This window comes from Gracilinanus agilis, chromosome 3, assembly GCF_016433145.1.
Source record: "Gracilinanus agilis isolate LMUSP501 chromosome 3, AgileGrace, whole genome shotgun sequence".
Classification (NCBI taxonomy): domain Eukaryota; kingdom Metazoa; phylum Chordata; class Mammalia; order Didelphimorphia; family Didelphidae; genus Gracilinanus; species Gracilinanus agilis.
Window position 1 is genome coordinate 311,063,427 of NC_058132.1, and position 21,503 is coordinate 311,084,929.

The 21,503-nt window shown below is 38.2% G+C and overlaps 1 protein-coding gene across 2 annotated transcripts in view; it reads right to left on the reverse strand.

Moving 5' to 3' along the window:
- The window catches only part of TFCP2L1 (transcription factor CP2 like 1), a 55,830-nt gene that overhangs the window by 9,036 nt on the left and 25,291 nt on the right, over positions 1–21,503 (reverse strand). For both annotated transcript variants that reach the window (XM_044669933.1, XM_044669932.1), the window contains 10 exons: positions 17,305–17,381; positions 16,590–16,695; positions 15,948–16,054; positions 15,012–15,164; positions 11,912–12,022; positions 9,241–9,332; positions 7,342–7,390; positions 7,153–7,246; positions 5,617–5,707; positions 4,365–4,465 (listed from right to left, as the gene is read on the reverse strand). In XM_044669933.1, coding sequence (XP_044525868.1) covers positions 4,365–4,465; positions 5,617–5,707; positions 7,153–7,246; positions 7,342–7,390; positions 9,241–9,332; positions 11,912–12,022; positions 15,012–15,164; positions 15,948–16,054; positions 16,590–16,695; positions 17,305–17,381 — 981 coding nt within the window. The remainder of the gene's footprint in view (positions 1–4,364; positions 4,466–5,616; positions 5,708–7,152; positions 7,247–7,341; positions 7,391–9,240; positions 9,333–11,911; positions 12,023–15,011; positions 15,165–15,947; positions 16,055–16,589; positions 16,696–17,304; positions 17,382–21,503) is intronic.

The window sequence follows — 21,503 nt, forward strand, 5'->3', positions numbered from 1 at the left end:
TTGAACTGATAACCTAATTTAGCAAAAGTTCACAGATCCATGGAAAAACAATACCTGGCCTTTCCATTTTAGAAGAATGGACACTGAGGGGGCAGCTGGGTGGCTCAGTGGATTGAGAGCCAGGCCCAGAGATGGGAAGTCCTGGGTTCAAATTTGGCCTCAGACACTTCCTTGCTATGTACCTTTGGGCAAGTCACTTAACCCTCATTGCCTGGCCCTTACTGCTCTTCTGCCTTGGAACCAATATGCAGTATTGGTTCTAAGACAGAAGGTATGGGTTTAAAAAAATTACAGTTAAAAAAAAAAGAATGGGCACTGAGTAGAATTAGGAGAATCATTTTAAAATGGCAGGGTAGTACCTGGTAGTACCAAGGTAGATAGAGTGCCAGGTCTGGAGTCAAAAGAAGAATCATTTATACAATAAAAACAACACTGAAAAAAACATTTTTAAAGTCTTAAGACTATGAAGCAATGCAATGATCAAACATAATTCCAGGGACCTAATAATGAAAACATGTTCCCCACCTCCTGACTGAGAAAGGTGGGGCTAGGCTTCAAGATGCAGAAAAGAAGTACCCATTTTCAGGCCTGACAAATACATAGGTTTGCTTTGTTTGACCATGCTTATTCATCAAAAGGTTTGTTTGGTTTTTTCAATGGGAGGAGGGGTGGGGAAGGAAAGCAAGAGTATTATCAAAAAATAAAGTCAATGAAGCATTTAAAAGAAAATCCACAGATGAGAACAGAAGCAAATTTAGACAGAAAGAAACAATAACAGGACAGCTTTGAAGTGAATAGGTTGAATTTATTACATTTTTAAAAGCTAGCTACATTATAATGGAGATACATAGTTCCATATACAATAGTTTTTTTCTCTTCTAACTTTGCTCATGGGTGATAGGTGCAAAATAAAAAATACATTTTTAAGAAGTATTTTTCCTGCCAAAAATATAAACCACATTATCACACACATACTGGAGTAGAATATCGCTATAATGAGTATATTCCCAAAAATAATATTCCTGAACTACAAGACCTAATACATGAAAGAGACTCACTGCCCATCCTGTTGCAAAGCAGCAAGGGAATCCAGTGGGAGAAAAGGAAAGGGAACATGAATACACCTCTCTGACTTTTCCCATCATGCTCCTAGATCATTTTGTGTTGTTTCACTTAATGGATAATTTGGAAGTGGAGGGGAAAAGGAGGAAAACAGGCAGAGAAATCAAAAGATAAATAATATTTGATGGACAATCAAAAGTACCAGAAAGAGCTCAGCTTTCTTGTTCCCTTCTTATACTCCTCCCCTGCAATGCAAACAACCCCATAGCAGGTACTTGAGGTTATAAAGAATAAGCATTGCATGGTTTATTACAGAAGCTATAATCTAATTAAAAGAACACTTGAACAGGGTCATGTAAGGTGATGTGAAAGTGGCTTGATTATACTGAATCCTTCTTTGATGAATAATGGCCTTCACGTTAACGGTAATGCTAAACTTTTAAACCACTTTCCCAGAAAAAGCTGGGAATAGTTGACTGAGGGCTAAACTTGGAATCAGGAAGATCTCAATTCAAATGTCCTACCAAACATTTCATCTCTCTCCCCTCTTCTCATCCCCCATGACCACCCCCCTCTATTTGTGTGTGTTGAGACACAGAGAGAAATCCCAAGCAAATCATTTAACCACTCAGCCAGTTTTTCTCCTTTGTTATATGGGAACAATAACAGCACCTGCCTCCCAGGACTGTTGTGATAATCAGTTTAGTAATGTGTAAAAATTGCTTTGCAGATTTTAAAGTACTATATAAATCTCTTAAGTACTCTAAAGTACTATGTAAATCTTATCATATAAAGAACAGGCACTGATACTATCTCTCTCGTCATTTATATTTTGTTACCAAAAAAAAATTGTTAAAAGAGAGACTTATTAGAGGAAGGAAAAAAGTAGGGAAGTAGGTAATGATCCATATTTGAAAAAGAACATCAAGAAAACATGTTCTTATATGCAACAAATAAATAAAAAAGGTATACCATAAAAAAGTCAAATTACCTCACTGCCCCACCATTCAGTTAAGAATTTATCTGCTGCCATTCACTAAGATGATATTTGGTAACATTTTTTTTTCTGACTAGATTTTCCTATTTCACCAGGATTTCCTATTGCTGATGGGTAGGGAAGCTTTAAGCTTTAGCCTACTTTCTTTCTAACCTAGACTTATTCACTTCTCATTAATAGCCTCCTCTTCCTGGGAGTTCACCAAATTTAGTACAGACACTCAATTAATTAACTTTAGCCCCAGTGTTCATCAAAACTTCTGAATTTCATAGATTCGCCAAGTTCAGCCACGTTAGTGACAAAGACTACAGACATACTTTCCCTTCCCCACAGTTGGTTTCTTTCTAGCTTCTGTTATGTATAGAAGGTTCTTTCAAGTTCCATTATTTAGATTTCAATACATGAAATGAGAATTATAAAAAAAGGATGTTGGGTTTTTTCCTAATTTTTTGAGTATGGAATATATGAACTATTTTGAAAATTTTGATCCCAGACATTTCTTGTGACTGCTATGCCACTCTTCAAGGTAGGGGGGTGAAAGGCTAATGAGCCTCTGAGGGTGCAGAAACAGTTGTATTACATTAACTAAGGGCTATAAAGCTACTTGAATGTCAACCATATATCTCAACAAGGAAGGCACATAAGCTGAAGCAAACAAATAGCTTTCCAATGTTTAACTTCTTTACATTGTAGTAATCTGGGGCTTCTGATTCAAGACTGATTTAGCTAGCTGCAATGTCCCTGAACTTACTAGGACTACCTGTCTTTACTCAACTTGCCAATGAGATTGGTGGAAGAAAAAGAAAATCCATTTTCTTGGCACCTATGAACACTACTATGAAAGCTCAAAGCAGTCTTTTAAGCATAAATTTTGGGACAAAAATATATAAGAACCTTTGAGCCTAATTCATACAATTGCCTTAGAGTTGAAACCATGTTACAATGAAATTCTTTTTGCACATTTCACAAACTCACTATCTATCCCCCGGCTTCACAATTGTACGCCAAGACAAACACGTTTTCATCTGAATTCCATTTTACAATAAATGGAATTACGTAAACATTTCAGTGTATCTAATTGGGGATTAGCAAGAACATTTCTGTCCCGTTTGCTTGCGGCTAGTCAATTGCCATTTCCAAGTCAAAGGCAACTAACTAATGAATCATGGAGTACAGATGTGAAGACCCTAATGGAAGCCACTTTAAAGCTTCGTTTGTTTGAAAGAGAGGAACTGAGTATTGTAGTTGCTAATATTTCTTAAGGTGTCAAACCATTATGGCTTATGTATTCCTAAGATCCCCTACAAACAACAACTAACCTTCCTTAACCTATTGTAATGAAATGAAAATGAAGTTCACATAAAATGAATAACCAAAAAAAACGTCAATAATTTGTCAAATTCAAGGGGGATGATTATAAAGTAAAGGAACAACTAGGTAGTGCCCATGGTCTATTTCTTTGTTTCCAGAAATAAAGCAATTAAGCATCATTATTTCATGAGCTTTTCTGCCTTAGAATCAATATCAAGTATTGGTTCCAAAGCAAAAGAGCAGTAAGGGCTAGGCAGTTGGGGATAAATGACTTGCCCAGTGTCACACAGTTAGGAAGGGTCTGATTTGAACCCAGAACCTCCCATCTCTAGGCCTGGCTTTCTCTATCCAATGAGTCACCTAGTTGACTCCTTTTTTGTTTTTATAACCCATACCTTCTATCTTAGAATCAATACTGTGTATTGGTTCTAAGGCAGAAGAGCAGTAAGTAAGGGCTAGGCAATGGGGGTTAAGTGACTTGCCCAGGGTCACATAGTAGCTGACTCCTTTTCATGAACTTTTTATATGCTTCTTCATTGACTTGGACATAGTAACTGATCACATATTCTTCCTCTATTAAAGTGGAATAAACAATGGCCTGAAGCTCTGGAGACCCAAGGTTGATTCCCACACTTTACAGATATGTAACCTTGGAGAAGTCACAATGCCATCTAAGGGACTGTGGTAGAGTCTCTCAAGGGCCAGTCTGGCTTTAATACACTAAGACTACATGATACAACATTTAACAAGACTTCCTATCACATAAAACTTAAGTATGAAGGAAAAAAACTAGACAAAATCGTCCTGGAGGTGACTTTTTTGTCCCAGTAAAAAGGTTTCTGGCTTCAGAATGCCAGAATTCTCTGCCCAGTTTATATATCTCACTATTCCATCTATACTTGCCACACAGCTCACAAATGGGCCCTTGTCTAGAGATAAGGATGATGAATGAGAATCTCCAGTCAAACTGGTTAGCCCCTCCTGACCAACTCACCACACAAACTGCTGTCTCCACCTTCTCTCTTCTGCTGAAGATGAGACCTGTTCTGCTCCAATTCCTGGCACACATAGATGGTCATCTTTGGCCTTACGTTTCTAGAAGCAAAACAAAACCCCCAAAAGTAACAAATGTCAGTTCTTTTAATGGGATGATGGCTGATTCTTTTGATTCTGTTACCACACAGGGCAGAACGAGAACAAAAAGATCAAAAATGTGCTGGGAAGGATTTAGAGAGGAGAGAAAAAGGTAACTCTGAATTTTAAGTTGCTTGATACTAGGGAAGTTGAATAACTGTCTGTGAGGACAGTTAGCCACAGGAGAAAGATGCCCAGCTCTCTGGGATGGCTTAAGAATGACCTTGTTTGATGCACGCCATCTTTCACTTTATTCCCTTCATGCATTTTTTATTGCATGTGTGATAAGTGTCTTCTGTCACAGCATGAGCAATATGGAAATGTGTATTGCATAAAAACACTGGTATAACCTATATCTGACTATTTACTGCCTTGGGAAAGTGGGGGAGGAAGAATAGGAGAGAATCTGAATCACAAATTGTCAGAAAATAATCATCAAAAATTATTTACATAATTGAAAAAAATTTAAGTTAAAAAAAAATGAACCTGTTTAGAAAAATAAAAGGTCCTGGCGGCAGCTAGATGAATTGAAAGCCAGGTTCAAGAGATGAGTTCAAATCTGACCTCAGGCACTTCCTAGCTGTATGACCCTAGACAAGTCACTTAACCTCCAGTGTTTTGTCCTTAACAGTCTTCTGCCTTGGAACCAGTACACAGTACTGATTCTGAACAGAAGGTAAAGGTTTTTTTAAAAAAAAGGAACAAATGGCCCAAGTGATCTTGCTATATCCCACGAATGGCTCAGTTGTCCAGTTTCATAATGGTCACCTTGTGGCCAAACCAACACATCTACAGATCTATAATACAAGTCCCAACTGGAGCAGAAAGCTGACTCAGAGAAGAAACAGGGAGGAGTCAAGGAGAAAAATAGCCCAGGACAACAAAAAAGGTGGCAAAGGTTGAAGTCAAATATGGAGCAAAGAAATGGTCAATACGAGCATCAAATCAGTTCCAGGACCTTCCAGGCCCAGAAGAACCAGGTTCCCCAGTTTGCATCTAGGCTCAGGGTATATTGTTTCAGTCACACCAATGATGAAAGCCTCTAGAAATCTTCAAAAGGGCGTTGCAACTTCTAATTGCTTTTGATGTGTTAGTTTGAAATAATCACACACCTGCCTTTGATGGCATTGAAGAGCCGGATCCCATCAGCAGGGCCACAGATTTGAACAAAATCTTCTTTGGACATTTTCAGCAAGTCAGCACCTAGACATTAAAGAGTTGGCACCCAAGAGTTATGGAAAACAAAAACCAGGAAGTAGCAATAAGTTTTTATGAAGCCGAGCTTATTTTTTTCTAATATCATGGAGAACAGAATACAACAGAAAAAGCTAGCTACAAATTTTGACCTGCTAGGTTTTAGAAAGAATTTTCTACAAGCCTAAAGAATCGCTCCTCTATGTTGTTGTGTCCACTTCTTTCTGACACCATTTCAGGTTTCCCTGGCAAAGATACAGGAGTGGTTTGCCCTTTTCTTCTCCAGCTTAATTTACAGACTAGGAAACTGAGGCATAGAGGGTTAAGTGGATTGTTCAGGGTCATACAACTAGTAAGTGTCTGAGACCATATTTGAACTCCAGTCCCTGACTCCAGGGCCAATACTCTTATCTACTGTACCACCTAGCTGCACATCGAATATACATACAATATGATTAAGGAACAATATACAGAAATTAACTATTGTTTAAATGTTCCCCTTACCATCAAGACTTAATTTAGAATGTTTAGAACAGGAAAAAAAAGATGTGAGGTAGTTTTTTGTTGTTTTTTGTTTGTTTGTTTTAATTTCTTCACAAACTAACCCATCTAGTTGTAAAGTACCTCCAAAGACCCTTGAAGCACTATGAAATCAGCAGTTTGGTGTGGGATTCTTTCTTCTATTGTTATTGCTGCTTGCCTATATTATTATGGCCATAGAAGTGAAAACTACAAGAATTCAGAGAAATATGGGTACTCTTAATATGATACAGAAGGTAATAAGCTGAGCCAAGAAAACAATAGATGTAATGACTATAACATAAACTTAAAGAACAACAACAAAAAAAAATCATTGCTGCCTAGAATATAATGAGCAATCTTGTCCCCAGAGAATAGATGGGAGAAGTGAATCTTCCTTAGAGATCATGGGTAAGGGACCAAGGGGAAAGGGCAGATATGGAATAGTATACTAGAATTGCAGTTGATGGTACTGGTTGGTTTTACTTATCAGGGTCCCCCCCACCACCACCACCACCCTTTTGTTATAAAGGAAGGTTGGGGAGGAGGACAGGCAGGTCTATCTGGAAATAAGTATGATTTAGAGAAGGCATCAATTTGACTTTTTCAAAGACTTCCCTTCTGGTTCTGATACCTTTATGTCCATGTATTAGTTTCCCCCTTAGATTTGAAACTCCCTGAGTGGTCATATTTCTAAATTATCCCTTTGTGTTTTGCTCTTGAGAGGTAGTAAATTTTTCTTTCTCTCGAAGACTTTAAGCCAAGTATGGATAAAGTACTTGCCAGATTGGGTACAATGGGTATTAGATGGGATATATATGGTTACTAAAATCTTTCCAACTCTGAAATGCTACCACAGCATGTAATACATTTGCTATATAGAGAAATACTCCAACTACAACCAGGGAAGGTACAGAGGGAGTCATTTAACTCACCAGAGAAACTTGAGAAGAGTCTACAGAACGGAGAAAACCTATTGCGGTAAAGCCACTGCTGGGCATCTTGAATAGAAGCGGAAGGAAGGAGGTGCTACATTGCAAAAAGAATAAGAGGCCTTGAAATGAACTGTTCATCAGTGTCCTAAAAGAGAAAAGCAGCACATTAAAATGATCTCAAATACTTACATCATTGCTGATAGGCAGAGGCTCCACTTGGTGAGTTGGAGAACTGTTGCTAAAAAATTTACATAAGATTAGGAGACAAAAAGCATTAGGGCAAATCCTCACAGTACAGCATTCTACTTATCTAACTATTGTGCTTTTTCTATGAATTAAGATATATCTTTCCTATCAGGCAAATAGCAACCTCCTTGATAATAGTATTGCTTTTAAGTAGGGCTTACTTTAAATGAAATGCATCCAAAATTTTCTCAAACAATAGAACTGTTTTTTTTTTTTTTGGTTAAGTCAAAGAGAGCTCACTTTAAAGTGTGGATCATCAAAATCTCACATTAACCCTTTAGTGTTTGCTCAAAGGTTTCATAGGTTAAATCCAATGGATGATTTCTGAGACCTAGGTAATCCAAGTTGCAAATTCTTGAGGAATGAGATTCTAGTTTTGTTCTTTTGGGTCTGAACTGCACTGTTTCTGGCACAGACACTAAAATGGTACTAAACAAATCATACTCAATGTATAGGCCATCCCACCAACCTCATTTCCACAGGCATACAGGAAAAATAACATGTAAATTGAATTTCAGACCATCTACTTCTACATTAACTTGCATGGGGAGGTCAAAGGAATTCCACCAATGTGAAATTCTCTTGCATTGCAAGTAACTATCCTTTAATTTATTCCTTCATTTATAGATTTTTATGGATCGAATCATGCTTCCTCCTTTTTTTTTTTTAATGTACAGCCATTCATACGTAGCAATTGCTTATAGCAAAAAAACAAGAGCTGTATTTTCTAGTGTCAAGACAAAGAAAGGAGAGCTTGCCAAATGAAACAAATATGGAAAACTGTGACCCTCCTTAGGGAATTCCCTGTTTCAGTGTCAATGGTCAGTCTTTCTCTTGAAAAGATCAAATTTGGGGTCAAACCAGTTTCTCTAGTAGAAAACCACTGTCTTCCTTCATAAGTCAGACCTCTGCAAATATCATACAGATTTACATTTTAGAGTTCCATCTCCTGACACAAATAACTATCTTAGTACATTTACTTCCTTCACTATAGTTCTTCCTACAAGCAGTCAACCTATCCAAAGCCTGAAATTAATACAGAGAGGCAGAAAAATTAACCTTATGACACTTCTGGAGCTTCACAGCCCCAGAAACCTGGAAACTAGGGAATCATAAAATTGAAACTCAGCCCAATTTCTAGGATAACAATTCTTTTTTTTTTTTTTTTAGGGGTATCATATCTGCAAAGGCCAAGAAAATGAATTCATCACTGAAAATGTTCAATGAACTACCAAGCATTTTTAGAGATGAATGGAACCTCGAAAACCATTCAACCCAACTCTCTTTTGTAGGTGAGAAAACTAGAGCATAGAGAAGTTGATCAATTTCCCCAAAATCATATGGCTAAAGTCAGAGTAGCCCAGTGTCAAATGGAAGACTAGAAGTCAAGTCCCTTAACTTCTAGTTCTTTATAGTCTAAGCATTTCTCACACCATCTCTTATACCTGTCTGCAGGGACAGCAAAAATGTTACAAATTCAAAGTTCATCATTAGTAACAGAAATAGAGATTGTGATTAATATCTTATAACACAACTGATTCAAGCCAATCAATGACTAACAGTCTACTTGCCATCCTAAAGTACACCTCAGCTGTGTTTCCTAAGGTTTCTGATTTCCCTCATTGGGCTGAAAATAGGCTAAACTAAAATGAAAGGCAACATATATTTTATTGGCAATCTTTTATTAGCAATTAAATAAAAGTACTACAATCCTTGGACTCAATAATTCTCAAACTCATATCAATGCCCCCCATACCATACAAAAGAGATCAAGGAAGACAAAGAAAGAAACCTACAATATATCTTTCCACATAATCCAAAGGAAGAAATTTCCAGACGTACCCATCTCCCAGGCTGAAGCTGTTTGGAGAGCTGTTGTAACTCGGTGATGGGACATTGTTTACTTGGTAAGGAATATCTGGCCATGGAGAACACTGTCAGAACAGAGCAAAGAGCAGCAGTGACCCAAGTGTATTTTGGGGCTATTGAGAATGTAGATTTGGTGCCAACACTGTATTTTCTCCTTGTTTCAAGAGAGCATTCAAAACAAAGCATAGTGTTCTCTTCTCTGCCTCCACCCCACAAAGTAATAGTAGAAAAGATGTTGACTAGATCACCTTTCCGATTAAGTATGCCTCAGATCAAGTATATAATAATCTGAGACATAAACCGAATACCAATGAAATTTTGTGTTGATTGGGATTACCTTTTCCTCTAGGTAGTCCCATCAGATTGTTTCAAGTCAGTCTTATAGAGGAGCTATAAGAAAGATGGTAAGAAGTTCTACTCCCATGTCCCTAACTAAGAAAGTAAACTCATGGTACATGGAGGCAGATGGAGATGTACATCACAATGTACTTCAGTCAATAGTGAAACAACCACCCACAATTCAAATTTTTTTAAATTACTGAATGTATATTGTGCACAAGACACTGTATGGGTGCTTAAGACACACTAACTCTCCTCCGAAAGAGCATACACTCTTGTTGAGGAGACGATATTAAGTGACACAGCAGTCTACTACACCCATGAGAAAGCAGACTCAGCAGGATAAAAATACTGTAGTTCTGGTATCCATTCCTTTCCTTCCTTTTAACAGTGTTTCCTTGTAGAGTCGACCTGTAGCATTCCTTTAAGATTTACTATCACCCTTTAAACTACAGAGTTGGTAAATATTTAACTCCGTGGCCAAAGCAGGTTGGAATTTGACGGTGCCAAATTCTACAGCTTGCAAAGGCAAGAAGAAGCCTGATGAGAAGATATGACTATGCCTCGCTTCATTTTAGTGTTTCAAAACAGGGCTTCTTAGCTCAATTATTGTCAAGATGAGGATTCCACACAAAACAAAAGAAAGATGGATTGGACTTAGCCAAAACATAAAAATCACAGTGAATGTTTATTGACTGACCTGAATGATTAATAATACTTAACGACTATAATAATAATTAATAATAATTGACGACTGCGCTCCTTGGGGCCTTAGCCTAGGCTACTTTTTATTATTGTCTTTCCACCAGACTGTAAGCTCCTTGAGGACAAGAGCTATGTCTTTCACTGGCAATAGCGGTGAGTACAGTGCTAGTCACAGTATAGATGATATTGTTGTTCAAGAATTTTTCAGTCACATCTGACTTCTCATGACCCTATTTGGAGTTTTCTTGGCAAAGATACTAGAGTGGTTTGCCATTTTCTTCTCCAGCTCATTTTACACATGAGGAAACTGAGGCAAATAGAGTTAAGTCCTTGGCTAGGGTAGGCCAGATTTGAACTCATGTTGATGAGTCTTCCCAATTCCAGGTCTAGCACTCTATCCACTTGGCTAAATTAACTGCTTCTAGACAACATATATAGCTACTCAATAAAGATATGTTGATCATACCATCACTATGTCATTTTAAGTTCCCTAAAAGACCCCTGGGCCATGCCCTAATTTTCCTAGCCATCATTTATCTCTGGGCCTTTACTTATGCTGTATCTAATACCTGGACTAGTCTTCTCCTTCTCATCTACTTACTCAAATCCTAACTACTCTGGAAGGCCAAGCTAAAGTCCCACCTCCTTAAAAAAGCCTTTCCTGAAAACTCAAGATTGTTAGGTGGCTCAGTGGATTAAGAGAGCTAGACCTAGAGATAGGAAGTCCTGGGTTCAAATCAGGCCTCAAGATACTTTCTAACTGTATGACTCTGGATAAGTCACTTAACTCTCATGGCCTAGCCCTTAACACTTTTTTGCCTTGGAATCGATCCACAGTATTGATTTAAAGTCAGGAGGGGAGGAAAGAACAAAGGAAAGAATAAAGAAAGGAAGGAAAAAAAGAGGAAGGAAGGAAACTTCAATGTATATTGAACTTATTCCCCAATTCTAAATAGCACATGGCAAATCCTAGAATCTTTAGGAATTAGTAGGGACTCTCCCAAGTTATCTTATCAAACACTTCTTTAACTACAGTGTACTATCTATCATATCAGCATTTCATAGTCTCTGCTGTGCTAGTAGATTCATATCTCCCAACCAAAAGTGGGAGCTCCATGTGGGTAGGAACTCTAATGGTTCTCTTATAACTTCTACAACATTTAACACAGTGATAAATAAGCTCAGGGTAATTCTCAAGTAATGTCTACTAACTGATCATGCTTAAAAACCAGGCTGGGTACTGGTGACAAAAAGAGAGAAAATCCCAAAGGAAGAGAATAGGGGATGATTTGTGAACGTGGTAGTTGAGACATTAAGGTTAAAAAACATTCCTGATTCCAGGGAGTGGCAGGGAGGGTACATTTAAAATACAAAGTGAATCCTAGTCACCAAACATTGGGAAATCCTCCTCCTCCTCCTCCTCCTAGGTTTTCGTTATGACCCCCTGGAGAGCAAGCCATGTCTTAACCTCAATGTGGTAATTTGGCATTTTATTTGTATTTATTCTAATGCCAAAAGGGCATGTTCACAAGAATCTAAACCTGACTAAGACTCCAGGCATGTCCTGAAGGCGATCAGGAAAGGTTGATGGTTTCCTAACCTCTGTGAGGATTGTAGTTTCATAGGATGGCTGGTACTTCTCCTTCTCTTGTGCAGTTCTCTTCTCCATTTTCTCCCGATCTGTCTTCTGTTTCCGATCTGCTCCCTTTGGCTGAAAATAGAGTACAGGTTTTTGTTTAGCAAAGCCAAGCAAAGCTTGGCTAACTGAAATTCAGACTGTGTCCTTGATATCTATTAGCCACTCTTCTCCCAATCTTCCCTGGTCATAAGCAATTTTGCCTACTTCAACCTGGCCAATTAGAGAGACACTTGGAAAACAACAGGAAAAAATAAATGGTCACCCTAGAAAAAATAATTCTAACCAGCAAAACATTGTAACTAATATCATTTATTTAATTCTCCATGAAGAATAAAGTTTGATAGAAGTTTGCAGGGTCAATTGGTCAATTTTTATTCTTGGTTAAAAAAAAAACAACTTTTGGAAGCAGGATAATTATGAAGAAATTCTCTCCTTCTGTACTCTTAAAACATTGGTACTCCATTGGTACCAAAGTCATTGCCAGTGACAGGTAAACTTTTTAAAGAGGAGGCCAAGGGAAAGGAAATGCTCATCTGACAGTCTGTTTCTAAGGAAACTCTTTCAAAGTTTCACTGTATTGTATCCTACTCGTTGTATTCATCATATTAGGAATACTGTTGTGAGGCCAGATAGACCATATCAGGGGGCTGCATCTGACCAGCAGACCATAGTTTGCCCATCACTGATATATACTTTATTTATTTATTTTTTTGTTCTCCACTTTCCTCAGAAGGACTCCACTTACAGAACCCTCTGCTCCCTTGCTTCAGGTAGGAGATAAAGAGTTGCAAAGGGAGCAACTGACAATTTTGCTCAACCTTTCTTGCTCCCTATTCCATACTCATTCGACTGCTTGTATGAAGGGCTGTTGGCAGATCAAGGAGAAAATATCTCCTAGGGCATTTTGTGAAACCAGTTTTGGAAATTTTTAAGAACTGTCTAAAGAAAAAGAACTTTACTGGGATCCAAAGATCTCCAGATCCATATGAGAGTAGGACCAAGAAAAGAATTTAGTCCATTATAGTTCCAAGAAATTTCCTGATAGTCAGGACTAAGTCCTCTTCCCAGTGACTTAATTTAGTCCTTACCTAGGATATGCAGCTCACACTTCAGTTATGAATTATAGGAAGGGCCCTGAGATCAATTTAATTACTCTCCTAAATTGAATTCTTTTTTTTTTTAATTCTTACCTTCTATCTTAGAATTGATACTGAGTCTCCAAGGCAGAAGAGTTGTAAGGGTTAGGCAACAGGAGTTAAGTGGCTTGCCCAGGGTCACACAGCTAGAAAGTGTCTGAAGCCAGATTTGAATCATGGACTTCCCACCTCCAGGCCTGAGGCCATTTAGCTGCCCCTTCAACAGAACTCTTACAAATGACCTACCTTTCCAAAAGACCCTACATTTTTGGGAATGCCATAGTATATGTGTAGAGTTTTTACTTGTTCTTAGGAAATATGTGGTCAGAAAAAAGCAATGTAAAGGAGCAAAAAGAATGAGTATGAAGCAAGAAGGGAAGAGACTTCCTTTACCAAAGACCAGTTGGGAAAAAAAGAATGTCAGATACATTCATCTTGTATGGCTCAAGTCTTTTCATAGAACTAAAGAGTCTGGGTTTGGAAAGACCTCAAAGTTCAACTGGACCAAATTCCTGCCCAAAACATGAATTTAAAATATTCAATTCAGAAGCATTTATAAATTCCTACTGTGTGCAAGCCACTGTGATAGGTACTCAGAATACTAATACAAAAATGAAACAGCCTTTGCCCTTGAGGAACTTACTTATTTTGAGGAACTTGCTTATTATGAGGAACTTATTTCAATTGGAAAGAAATAGTATATCCACAGAATATCAAAATATAAAATATATTAAAGTAATTTCTGAAGAAGAGAACACAAGCAACTTGGGAGATTGGAATAGACTTCCTATAAAGGTTGAGCTTCGAAAGAAGCTAGGGATTGTCTAACAGCTTAACCATATTCAGTGATGGAAGCTTATGACCTGACACAAAGTAGCCTATTTTACTTGGAGAGAGCTGTGTTCATCCTTACTAGTCATAGCACAGGAGCTTTATAGCTAGAAGGGACCTTAGAAGCCACTGAATTCCAAACTTCTTGTTTTAGAGATGAGGCTACATCTGAGGCACAAAGAAGTTCCATGACTTGTAGAGTGTCACAACACATTAAGTACCTGAAGTGAGATTTAAACCCAGGTCTTCCTTACTCCATATGTTAACAGTCATTGTATCTCTCCCTCCCCAGATCCCACTCCTAAGTCTTTTTCCCCCCAAGCTAAGTGCCATCATTTCCTTCAACAAATCTTAATTATTAGAGAGCATCAAATCCAAAAATGAAAACATATACCCAACACAAATTTACAGACTCTATAAACTGAAAATACATCAAGGTAGGCCTATTCTAAATCTGTCAGCCAGCTTAGGAATCTTGGACCATCTTTTGGTATTTGGGAAGAAAAATTATAACTGGAAAATTCCCCAGTTCTTGCCAAGATAATCCAAAGTTTTAGCTAGAAACAAAGAGGTTTTACCTTTGCTTCTTTTTATTAAAGACTACATTTCCCTGTCTCTTTCAGACTAGAAGTCCATGGGTTACTCATGGCCTAACCCCACTGCTGAATGTCATGGGAGTTCTGATCTTTTTCCAACCTAGGTCTGTTCACCTCTTTTTAGGCAACATCACGGCCCCTTAATTCCCAGGAGTTTAACCATATTAATACAGAACTTTGTACAGACACACAATCACCATAGCCCAATGCAGCTCAAAATGCCAGGGCTCAAGATTTATGAGTCTCCCTGGCAGCTGAGATGACTGGCATGAGTCACCATGTCTGGCTAGATTTCTGTTTTCAAAAGTTATCCAAAAATCCCTATGTACCAGAGTGACTGGACACTACACTTCTCCAAGGAATCCCCTTCCCTCCAAACACCAAAACCCACCCCCACTACAAGATCCTTATCTGTACCCAACAGAAAACATGAGTGAGGTAAACAGTCCTACAGATTTTATTACTGGGCAGGAAAGAGAAAAACACAGTAATCCCCACCTTGAACACTTTGATCTGGCAACTGGCTGAATGCAGATGTTCTGTGTACTCCCCATTCTCATTCTGTTTAAAAGTATCAATTTGCACTCGAAAAGGAACTCCCTTTTCTCCCCCATGCTTCCTGGGTGTGAATTCTGTGCTGATGCAATGTACCTGGAAGAAAAGAAATAAGCAGATGGCAAAACGAATGGAAAGGTCAGTTTGAACTATCGAATAAAAGCAAATTACAATATATCATTCAGAAGAATAATATCGCCTTATTGCCTGTCAAATCCAATCTTCTGTGGCTGAAATTCAAGACTCTTTCTTACCTGGTTCTATCCCTACCCATCCAATTTCATCTCCCACTATTTCTGTTAAGTTTCCTCACTGGCTGTCCCCCTTCTCTGCAGAACCCCCTCCCTCATCCTGCTTCCTCCAAATATATACATATCTAGCTTATTCTCATCCCTGGGCATCTTTGCTCTCTCTCTTGCCAATTGCAATTCCCTCCCCTTCCATCTATTTTCCTATATTTTCTACTCAATGATCCTAGATTCTCAATAAATATGGCCTAAGTAAGGTCCCATCCTAGCTCCATCCAGTCTCACCCGAGGACTAAACCCTAGATTGGGTTCTCCCTTTTCTGAACTTCTATTGCAGTGTCAATAACATTCCATTATTATATAATTGCTGCCTGGGATATATTCCTGCCTATCCAACTGTTTAACTACAAACTCTTAGAGCACAGAGACCAGATTTTATTTTGTGTACCCAACAGTACCTTGAACAATGCTGAGCACATAGTAAGTACTCAAGTTACTATTGATTGGCTGGTAGACTTATTTTGGAAAATTTTGGAGGAAAGAGTAGGGTTTGGCTTGAGGACCAGCAGCAATGCCAATATTTAGCTGTGTTATTAGCCCTAGACTGAGAAAAACAGAGCATGATTATTACCTGAATGAATGCCGAAGCTCTTTTTGAAGGATCCCACAGAAATTCCACTGCATTTAATTGTGTTGGGCTGGCTCGGGGATCCAAGATGCCAACAGAGAGAGGGATATCTGAATAAAAAAGAAAAACTTTTTAAGTAGCCTGAGCTCAATGACTCAAATCCTCAGAGAAAAGTCATGGCAAGACATCAACTAAAAGAACAGACTCTGAACCTGCCCATGCTTCTCCCAGACCATCCAGTAACTCTCTCCTATCAAAATCTCACTCGCCTTTTAAAGTGCCATTCAAACCCCACCTCTTAGGTAACATCTTCCCTGACCATGCCAGTCTGCAGCCATTTTTTTTTCTGAATGTCTATAACATACTTTCTCTGGGCTTCGGACCCTAAACATATTTTGCCATGAATTACAATATTTATGTTCCCAAATAGACTAAAATCTGGGAGGGCACAGTCTACGTAATAATCATCTTTATATCTTCAATAATTTCTTGAACAAGGCAAATATTTAATTAAGTATATGTTGATTAACTGTATCCATAGATGTGGACATCAAATTATCACATATTGGCATTTGGGAAGGAGTTCAATACAGATTAAATTTCAATCTATGTATTCGGGCAAAATCTAAAACATGAAAGACTCACCAATATCCAGGATTCGATCTCCAGGACGACTCCATCTCCAGCCCTCCAGCTGCTGATGCTCTGTGTACTGTAGCCGCCGGTCATGGAAAACCACACGGATGATACTCTAAAATGAAGACAGTCCCAAAAGGTAAGTTTGGGTCAGGACCACCAAGAGGATTTATTTGTTGCCCCTGCCAGGAATGTTCCTCCTCTTCACTCACATTCCTCCTCTTCACTCACACTTCCTATCTAAAACCAGTAACAAATCTATAAGGCCTATTTCAACTCTCACCTTCTCCATAAAACTTTCTCTGACTACTCTAGCCCAAAGGGATTTCTATTCCTTTAACCTCCTACAGCACTACTCACATTATAAATCTATTATTCAGTTCTTTGTATTGTTGGTAATGTTTTTTTTTGTCAATTTTGTCCTCCCAACTATCTCCTTAAAAGGAAAAAACCTGCTTAGATTTTTGTGTTGCCTCACAGTAACCAGCATGAGTGCCTTATATAGTCTAGTCCCTCAAGAACTATCTCTTGATTGACTGTTGATTGTTGATCTGAAAAAATGAAAAATAAAATACAAAGGTCTATAGGATTATGCTTTCCAGTCTTTTCTATGACATGCTCCACCCAAATGCAGGCTCTTAGAACTTCAGATTGAAGCCCAAAGTTTCCAGTAAGCATCAAATACCAGGAGCCAGGAAGTAGAAGAGGTTACAGTTCTCCTTACCTTCACATATTTGGTGTTGAGATCTTGAAAATCTCCCAGCTTCCGATTCTCCAAAAGTCGGATTTCATAAGACTGACCTGTAGAGAATTAATGACATCTTTTTAAATTTGACTCTCTTCCCAATTTCAGGAGGACTTGGGAGATATTTCCAGGGCATCTATGTCAGAAAACATCTGTCCAACTCTCTTCCAAGGAACGAGGCAAATACCCTCAATAAGCAAACTTGAAATAGCTGTTCCTGTATCAGCTTCACTTCTACTATGTACAAAAATTATTATCCAGCTTGGTGAGGGAATGGGGTGCTCTTACTATTTCGATATGATCAAAAGTTATCATGATAATCAAATTTCAAGGAATGAGAATTAAATGGAACATACCCAACACTAATATCCTACTGAACTATATGTATCTTTCTCTGCTTAACTGGAATATTCTTTAGTCCCTATGAAGCCACTAAAATCATTACCAATAGCAATCAATCATTGTCAGGGCCAACCCTCGGGAAATTTTAAATTCAGCCAAGTTTATCTTTACTCTTCCAGCTTCCCCTTTTTCTTTCTCCTTATCCCCTTATTAGACACCCAGAGGCTTCTGACATGTCCCAACCCAACCTCATTTATGCCTTAGTGTAGATGAGAACCGTCTCTTTTTTAAAAAATTCTTAATTAATTGATTAATTAAGAATATTTTTCCATGGTTACATGATTCAGGTTCTTTCCCTCCCCTCCTCCTGGAGCCAACAAGCAATTCTACTGGGTTTTACATGTATTATTGGAGAATCCTCTTTCAAAGGTTTCTGCATGAAGTCATATACCCAATTATAGAATGAAAGGCTAAACACCTTTTACTAGGGATAAAGTATATTTTAGGGGAAATGATCCCAACGGACATGGCACAAGTGAAGAGAGTCCAATACTAAATTCATATCCTTCCTCTGATACCAATTAGCCAAATGAGCATGGACAATTCTTAACTGCTCTGAATCTTCGTATCTTTTTGATAATACCTCTGGCCTCACTTAGTTGTTATGAGGCTCAAATAAGATAATGTATATGAGACACATTGTAGATTTTAAATCACCATTATCCAAGGATCAAAGAGATATGGGGCTAGAAAGAAATGTTAAAAAGGATTTTTATTTTAAAAGTTATTTCCCAATAACCCACTGATCATTATACCTACTAATGGCATGAAACAATAGTGAAATAAAGATATATCAATAGGCACGTCTAGTTTATACAATGCTAAATAAATTGGTTTTTCTTATATTATTTAACAATGATGCTACAGTCTGCATTATTTAATAATCAGGGCCCACTTCATGGTCTGAGGTGCCATACATACAGAAGACAAGAGCTAGGGAATGGCACTGCCCCATCCATCCTAGGGCACAGATATCAACATCAAATATTCATCTTTTACTCCACTGAGAAAAATATAATCAAAGAGACACTGCCCCTTAGAAAAATGCAGTTTCTTACATATGGTCAGTCGAATTTTATTTTATTTTTCCTAATCTGAAAAACTATTTATTTAATTAATTTGGAATACTTTTCCATGATTCCATGATTCATGTTCTTTCCCTCCCCTCCTCCCAATCCACTCTTGTAGTCAACGAGCAATTCCACTGGGTTTTACATGTATCATTGATCAAGACCTATTTCCATATTATTACTATTGCCAGCCAAATTTTAAACAGAGCAAGTTAATGCTTTAAATGAGAACACAACAGCCTCAGTACAATGAGAAAATGAATGAGAAAATACACTAACCAGTTTTTCCAGTTTTCTTCCTCTTTAAAACTCCTCTTTCCTTTTTCCCAACCCCCCACTTAAAGAATGCAGAGCAAAGTATTCCATAAGCCAACATGCAAGTGGTCATTAGCTCAGGTTTACTAGCTCAGCTAGTGTCAGTTGGGCCCTGACCTCAGGAACTACTCTGCAAACAGAGCTCTCTTCAAGCAGACATCTCTTGCCCTGAAGAAAATATGGAATCTTTCCAGTTCTGAAGCCAGAAATGTCAAGGGTGATAATTTTACAAGAACTGAGTTACTGGATGAGGTAAGAGATCCAGGATCAGGATTTTCCCCAGGTAGCATATTGTAAGATGACAGAATAAATGAGGATCTTAAGAAACTATTTAGGATTACAGAGAACAGCTCCCACTTTTTTCTTTGTGGATTAATGTGTCTCTCAACCATCACCTATCAGTCTTTCTCCATTCGCACCATGGAACTGATCCGTACCAACTTCAAGTTGAGTGTCGCGGTCGATAGAGCACTGGACCCAGGATCAAAAAGATCCGAGCTCTAATCCTACATCAGACATTTAATAGTTGTATGAGGCTGGGAAAATTCCTTTACTTCTGTCAGCCTCAGTTTCCTCAGCTGTAAAATGGAGATGGTAATAACACCTAACTCATATGGCTGTTGTGAGGTCATAAACTGAGTGGCATAGTACTTAGTACATAGTTTGTGCATAATAAATGTTGGTTCCCTTCCCTTTTCCTCTCCTTTCTGACCTCTAGTCTCATCTCTCCCACTTGCCAAACCCCATCTCCATTCTGTTATATACTTCTGCCAGTCTTATTGTCCAAAAATACTTTAAATTTTCAAAATTTCCCCTTTGCCTGAAGGATAAAATGCAAATCTTTAGCTTCGCACCCAAGGCCCTCCACCATCTGATCTGATTTCATCTTCCTAACTTCAGTCCCCATTATTATACAACACAAATCCTTACTTTGATCCAGTCAAAGTGGTCTGCTTACTGATGCTACTTCCCCACCCAACACACCATGTTCATTTCCACCACTTTGTCCGGTTACCTTCAGTCCTTTTCAGTCATATCCAACTCTTCATGACCCCATTTTGGGGGTTTTCTTGGCAAAGACTGAAGAAGTTTGCCATTTCCTTCTCCAGCCCATTTTACAGATGAGGAAACTGAGGTAAAAAGGGTTAAGTGACTTGCCCAGCTAGTTAATGTTTTTGGTCATATTTTATCAAGTCTTCCAGTCTCCAGGCCTGGCCTCCTATCCACTGTGCCACCTTGCTGCCCTACAGCTTTGCTCATACTGCTCCCTTTATGTGCCTATCCAAATGCTACCAGTCCCAAGACTGAGCTCGAGTTTCCCCTCCATGTAAAATAGTCTTCCCTTAATGATCTTTCAAAACAAGTTAAATATTCTGGACCAAAAGAGATTAAAAGCCCCAGCCCAGGAAAGGGAACGATAAACAGGTTATACAAATTAGTTTCCCAAATGAAACTCATTTCTCTTCCTATGAAACCAAAATTTCTCAAACTTTGCCAAAGATAAAAGAAACATCTATTCTTTGATTAAACATTTTCTATGAACAAAATAAAACTGTTACCAAGAGAGGTGGCATTTGAATCCTATTTTTAAACAGCACATATTCACAAATCCCCAAGACCACCCCTTCCAATCTGTTTAGGAAATCAGATTTAGGTCTGAAAGTATTCTATGTCAAGGGTGTAAGCACTCATAAGTAGACAATAAAACTCAAGAAAGAAATATACCTGCTTTCAAACAAAAAAGTCACTATCCTAACCATTAACCATATCTTTCCTTACCATCGAAGGTTAGCAACCAGATATCATCAGAGTACAACAGTCTTATGGGTAGGAGTTCCTGGCTGCATTTCTCAAATCACAGTTTCCCAGTTCTTTAAACTCAACAGTAGGAAGTCTCATACTCTTCTACTCCCAAAGAAATTCATTCTCATTTCTATGCCCGGGAAGTTTATCTGTATTTTTCTGATGTCAACTGCACTCAACCATTTAGGTGATTCCCACTGCTATTTCCTTCTGATTTTTCATTCTTTCTTGAAATTTCCAGATCAGCACTACCATTGGCCTTATCAGCAGGCACTTCCTTGGGCTCCTGTCTCTAGAAAAATCACACTATCCTGGGATCTCACAGAATAAAAATCACAACTAGCAAGCTAGAGGGCAAGGGGCGTGACCTTTGGATCTCACCTATCTCTGGACATATGTAGTTAGTTTTGATCTACAAGATGATAATGACTCTCTAATTTAGATCCACATTAACAGAAAAACTCTAAAATTAGACAAAATGTGAGGTTTACACAATAAAGGAGTATAAGAGAGATCCTAAAAACTCTATGGCTGGCTCCCAAAGTTTCTCTCTCCCTAGGAGTTACATTTTTAATAAAATAGTTACTG